Genomic DNA, 6,404 nt, shown 5'->3' with positions numbered 1-6,404 from the left:
ATCACTACAACATACAATGGCAGAAGACACAGAGAATATGGTTCTTGAATATTCCAGTAGTGACATGGATGGAGAGTTTTTTCAGAATACTGCCAACATTGATATGCCCACTGAAAATTTAGAAGAGGAGTTAAAGAGGTGGATCAATGAATATAATATCAAGCACAATGCTGCAGAAAAACTGCTCAAAATTCTCAGGAATCACGGGCATAAACACCTGCCATCTACTACTAAAACATTATTAAAAACGGATCCTGTTGAAAGCCAAATGGTGTCTGGTGTGGAATGCATTAAATTAGGAGTGACTGAACAATTAATCATGTGCTTGAATCGGTATCCCTACAATTATGCAAAAGACATCACTGAGCTTGAGATTTCCCTCAATGTAGATGGACTGCCACTCTTTAAGAGCACTGGTAAATCTTTCTGGCCTGTACTCTGCACAGTACATCTAAAACCAGCAAGCACATTTCCTTTGACCATTGCCCTCACTGAGACCAAGCCCAAATCACTGGACTTCATTAAAGTCATATCAGATGAACTGAAAATGATTCTAATGAATGGCTTTGCATGGGGAGAAACAACACTCAATGTAAGATTGAGATGCATTACCTGTGATGCACCAGCAAAAGCCATGCTGAAGTGCATCAAACAATTCTCAGGTTACTATGGCTGTGACAAATGCACCCAAAAAGGCAACTGGGAGGGGCGCATCACTTACCAACAAGTGCATGACCTCACTTTGAGGAACGATGTCTCATTTAGAGAGCAACACCAACCAGAACATCATCACGAAAATGCTGTGTCCCCTTTCAGCAATCTCCAAATTGACATGATCAAGTCTTTCCCTGCTGACTACATGCACCAGTGCTGCCTGGGAGTGATGAGAAAAATGCTCCTACTATGGTCACAGGGCAAGTCGGGGCATCGACTATCGCCGGCTCAGCTGAGGGAGGTCAATCAGAGGCTAAGGAACTTGAGAAATGACATACCCCATATTTTTGCCAGGAAGCCACGCAGTCTGGAGGAATTGGAGAGGTGGAAGGCCACTGAATTCAGACAAATGTAGTGCCTTTGCGTTTGAGAGCTACATGCACCAGCTGAAGAAGATGGTTAGATCAGGAAACCATGTTCTAGTCCAAGCAGCAAAACGGCTCCAAGAACGTTCACAGATTCCTATACAAACAAGTGAAGAGAAACCAATACAATTGAAACATCCTAATAATGTTTACATTGTTAGCCCAACATCCTGCTGTGAAGTTCTGGAGAGGACCAACTCCGGAAAGCTCTTATGTAGAGTATTCTCGCACTTAACGTCGTACCTTTACCAGCCATGTGACTCGATGTTCTATGGAGCCTATGTATGTGGTCCATCTAAGATGGAGATACTGGACAAGGCAAACTTGCAAGGAAGGGCAATGATCCTTGAGGATGGGCATGGCCGCAAAGTTGTCTTTTCTCTCCTTCATGACCTTGATTAATGAAATATGGAAATATGTACATAGTTAGTATTATTTTTTTTCTGTCATTGCTTTAATGTCTTAACTTAGATTTCATATACTGAATATTGACCGTCTTTTCTAAGGAGTGTCTGTTCTTCTGTTTGTAATGTAGGTTGGATTTTACATAGTTATTTTTGAACAAGAAAATGCAATTGCTGTGGCGCCTGCATTATGGGTAGAGGAGGTGAATGGGGTAAGGGTACATGCGCACACACACACACACACACACGTAATACCGGAAATAACATATTCCCTGAAATGTTTTAGGTTCTGATTTGCTACTGGCCCCGTAGAAACGCTGCTGCCATGGCAAAGGCCTCCCAAAGGCCAGATAAGGAGCTCTGGAAGCGGCACAAAATAAGAATACTCTCCGAGACTGGTGAGAAAACTGAATAAATATATAGTCATATGAAAGTACACTGCCTTTACACAGTAAAATGATTACAAAAACTAAAAAGACAACTCAAATTTACTCTGTCCTTAGACAACTATAAGACAGCCAGAGAACGAGCCAAAAAAGCTGTAGAAAGTTCAAACGTGGACACAGAAGAAGAGGTGCTAAAAGAGCGGAAAAAAAAAGTACCATCAAAATACTGGACCGAGAGTGAAGGTAAACATATGCGATTGCTTTTTGTCATGCATTAGTCCACTGTTTATGTATAAAAATCATGCCATGATTACAGAGAAAACTACTCTATAAAACTAAACTATATATAAACTGTTTCATCCTGAATGAATAGGAGAATGTGAGATTCCTACCAAAAAAAGGAGAAAAATGTCAACATCCTCTCAGAAGCCATCAAGCCTCCCAAAGCCTCCAAGTTGTAAGTAACAGATTTAACTTTTGGTGTAATTTCTTGTGTTGTGTTGATTTGATGGTGGTGCGTCAGCGTCAATTAGTGAACAGGCAAAATAAGTGCATTGCCAGCTGACGGGAAGAAGCTATTTTGTGTGAAATACAGTACAAACAAATTTCTAATGGAAATCCTATTTTAAAAAAGTTTTGAATTTGGTTGGAGTGTCTTATATTGTGTGAGTTGTAGGTTGGTATTTTTTGTCATGGCATTTTGTGTAAAAGTACTCAACTCCCCTGAACTGAGTTTATCGCATGCTTTCAATGTCTGTTTTTAGACAAACCACCTACTGACATCACAGCTCACTCACCTGAGGAAGATGAGCCATCCCTTCCAAATCTTTCAGCTAATAATACTTTTCATGGTATGCATTTTTAATGTTGATATTCTATTCATTTGTTAAGATAAATGGTTTTTTTTTAATCTTCAGTAAATTAAGATTATGGCTGCATTTTCTAATCTCAATCTCTGTTACCTTAAATTATACATTCATCTCTGTAAAGCTGCTTTTAAACAATCTGCATCGTTAAAAGTGCTATATAAATGAAGATGACTTGACTTACTATCCAAATTAGACCAGCTATTGCATCTGGCAATACAGTCATGCCAATGTCTATATTTTATTTCTTGAAGTACCACACATATGCCTGAATACTAAGCAAATAACTAAATGTCAAGATGAACCCCCCCTTCCATCATCATCATCATCTCACCCATCTAAATTTTTCAGATTTCCAGCATCTCATCGAACAATCTGAGCAGCGGATGCTCCTCGCAATTGAGAGAATGTCAACAGATATTTCCAATTCTATTGAGCGTCTGATCCAGGCTATTCAACAGAATCGTCCTGGTCCGGCAACCATCACAACACCACCACAGGAGACCATTGAGAGGCCCTGCAAAACATTGCAGGAGCTGCAAGCTTTCCTATTAAAACTTGAGGGCCCAGAAGGGAAAAAAAGGATGGTATGTTGATATAGCACAGGGGTCAGTAACCTTTTTGTCACAAAAGTGACATTTTTAAGTTCAAAATGTAGATCTGTGTGCATGTAGGCTGAATTATCAGAATTAAATACATACACCTCTCGCATTTGCTTGTGTGTCAGCAGTTACCCTGCTCCATGTGGCATTGCAATACTAACAATTGCTTTATTTATCTTTATATGTTGCATAGATACAGTTTTTGAGCCTGATGGGAGGTAGCAACATTGGAGACGCTGTGAGGAGAATCCTTCGGAAAATAGCCACCAATGAGGCCTGGTCAAATTACAGCCTGAAAGGCCGAAAAGGAAAACTGACCTTCATTGGGACAGCCCTCCACCATATTGTTTTAAGTATGCTTTTCAAAACTTCTCTCTTCTTTTCACTTCATCATGCAACTTTTTAAAGAGCAAATGATAAACAGAAAAATGTCTGTACTGTCCATGTACCTTCAAATAATTTGTTTTCTCGTTTTTGACTTCTAAACGAAAAAAAAAACAAGTAAAAAAAAAAAAAAAATCATTTTATTCAGCAAGGATGCATTAAATTGGCCAGAAAAGAGAGTTAAGATTTACATTTCAAATAAATGCTGCTTTTTTTTCTTTCATTTATCAAATAACCCTGAAAAACACAAAAATGTGAAGAAGCACAACTGTTTTCATCACTAATAATCATAAATGTTTCATATGGTTTTAGTTTTACTTATTCACTTATTCATATTGCTCATAAAGTGTACTTTTGGATGTCAAAACTTTATTAAAATAAACTAAACAAATAAATGTAAATGTAAATATGAGAATTTAAAAAATAAAATAACAGATGCATTGTGATATAGGTGACAAAATATTGTGAGAAAATATGAATATGAAGTTATTTAATGAACTTCCTCACTTAACCAGTTATCTGTGCTTCCTCAGCAATGAAGTTCCACATTTCCGAACACGAAAATGCATGCAGCAAATAAGCCGTTCACAATATTTTCTTCAGTTAACTCCAAATTTCTCCCACATATCGGACTTGATTTTTGATGACGTATTGTCGACAACTTTACAAACTCCTCCACTAGCTATTCTTTTCTTAAACTCCTCAGAATCCATCTCGACGACTGCAAGCAGATCGCGCGCGCGGTTATGATGAATTTTTAAAAGTGGAAGTATAGTTAACGTTATAGATTCCTGGGAGGGCGTGGCGCGTGGACACAAATAAACTGATATGGATTTTAAATTGTTTTATTAAAAATTATTTTATCAACTTGAAATACAGGCATATTTTTATAGATGTGTTCCTAAAAATATGCATTACGTTTGCATGTGATTGTTTTAAACCCATGTTTCCCCCGTGTCCGACCCGACCTGCACCCGTATCCGACACAGGTGGATATTTTTCATCCGTTTGAGCAAAAACCTACAGGTACCCGAACCCGTGCAGGACTCTAGCTGTAAACTACACCATATAGGCCTATGCTTATATTTAATTTCACGAAAACACAAAAACATTTGCAATATTACAAATACAAATTATTGTAGACTATCACAAGACCCATTTATGAATTAGTTAATTAGTTTTTCCGATTACAAAATCAAGTCGTTATTTTAGTAGCATGAAAAAAACAATAGGATTATAAATTAATATCTCACTTACATATACAGTTTTCCACGAGTGAATTCAGTGAAATCCAGATTGTGTCTGTCTCTGTCTGAGGTGAGCGGCACTGGCGTGAACGCGGCAAAAGCTCCCGCAAACCAGCAGTTTTTTTTCTTAACTCTTATCTAAACTCATATGATTGGTTATTGCAACATGAGCTCATCAGATTCGTGTCTGATTGTTTATAATGCTCAACGCTTAAATAAAAATTCATATTTTGCATGTCATAACTGCCTACTGTAATATGGCGTAACACTTTTAATTTATTTTCACATTTTATGTCAATAGTGATAATCGTCATATATTTATTTAGATTATTTTAACCCCCTTGTAGAATATGCATTTGTATCCATTTTGGAGGGAGCAGGGCAATTGCGTCATCAGCAATATTATTTCCACATCGCGCCGTTCCCCGGTGCTGTCCGAGGCGATGGTGCTGAATCGGTTGATCAGTTCTTATTATAGAATCAATTATTCTCTCGTGCAGGGCTGCTTCACTGCGTTATGTGAAAAAGCGGTGTTCTTTATAAAAGTACTACAGAAATAGTTGAAATCGCATCTATTAGGACTAATGGGATATTATAACAAATATAAAATAAAAATATAAAATAATCCAAACTATAAAAATACCTATAATAGCCTAGTCTACATATTTAAAAATGTATAACAATAACGTCATAATAATGGTCCATTTTAAATGTTTAAGTGTCTCTTTTTTCAATTTTTGTTCGGTGGAGCTGTGACTATTGTTCTTGTAAAAACTTTTCAGCATAGTTTTGAGCCCTGAGACTTTTCACATTTATTTTGTTACATTTTTTTTTCTCTTCTAGGTGCTTGTGCCAAACAATTTCCGAAACACACAGAAAAGGAAATTGATACATGTATAGGGGAAACCCTCAAACATGCACCTCACCGTGTCAAGTTGGTCGCAACACCTGTAAGTTGTTTTATTCAATGAGAGCTCTCTCTCTCTCTCTCTCTCTATTCTCTAGAATAACATAACTGTTTTGATTTATTTACTTAGTACCGGTACTTATAAACAAAGTGGAGTTAAAAGTAATTAAAAAGTCATTGAAGTGATTGGTAAATATAATGTTAATTTTTTCAGGCAGCGGAAGAAGAACTTCGGGCACCTCCTGAGGATGGAGACAGTGACTGATACACACACACACACACACACACACAGTATATATTTAATATAAATTATTGTTTTTGTTATTTGTTGTTCACCATTTACGCAACATAAAATGAATATAAATATGTGTTCTTGTTGTTATTACTGTTTCCTAATATTTGTGTGTGTGTATAATATATATATATATAATTTATGTAATATATAATTTATTTATAATCTGTTTTTGTTCACACAAAATAAATGACTGATTTTATCTTTGAATGTGTTAAACGTGCATGCTTATTCCTA

At 36.8% G+C, this 6,404-nt stretch overlaps 1 protein-coding gene across 1 annotated transcript; it reads left to right on the top strand.

Moving 5' to 3' along the window:
- The first annotated feature begins 1,442 nt into the window (after positions 1 to 1,442).
- Positions 1,443 to 6,163, top strand: LOC132101975 (uncharacterized). The gene is made up of 10 exons (XM_059507184.1): positions 1,443 to 1,497; positions 1,615 to 1,695; positions 1,770 to 1,881; positions 1,987 to 2,112; positions 2,243 to 2,326; positions 2,634 to 2,720; positions 3,087 to 3,322; positions 3,531 to 3,690; positions 5,812 to 5,918; positions 6,090 to 6,163. The coding sequence occupies exons 1-10, from the start codon at positions 1,468 to 1,470 to the stop codon at positions 6,138 to 6,140; spliced, it is 1,074 nt and encodes a 357-aa protein (XP_059363167.1). The 5' UTR covers positions 1,443 to 1,467; the 3' UTR covers positions 6,141 to 6,163.
- The last annotated feature ends 241 nt before the right edge of the window (positions 6,164 to 6,404 follow it).

The sequence above is a fragment of the Carassius carassius genome, chromosome 23 (genome assembly GCF_963082965.1).
Source record: "Carassius carassius chromosome 23, fCarCar2.1, whole genome shotgun sequence".
Lineage (NCBI taxonomy): Eukaryota > Metazoa > Chordata > Actinopteri > Cypriniformes > Cyprinidae > Carassius > Carassius carassius.
Note: the sequence above shows the minus strand (reverse complement) of the source record. Positions and strands in the feature narration are given on the sequence as shown.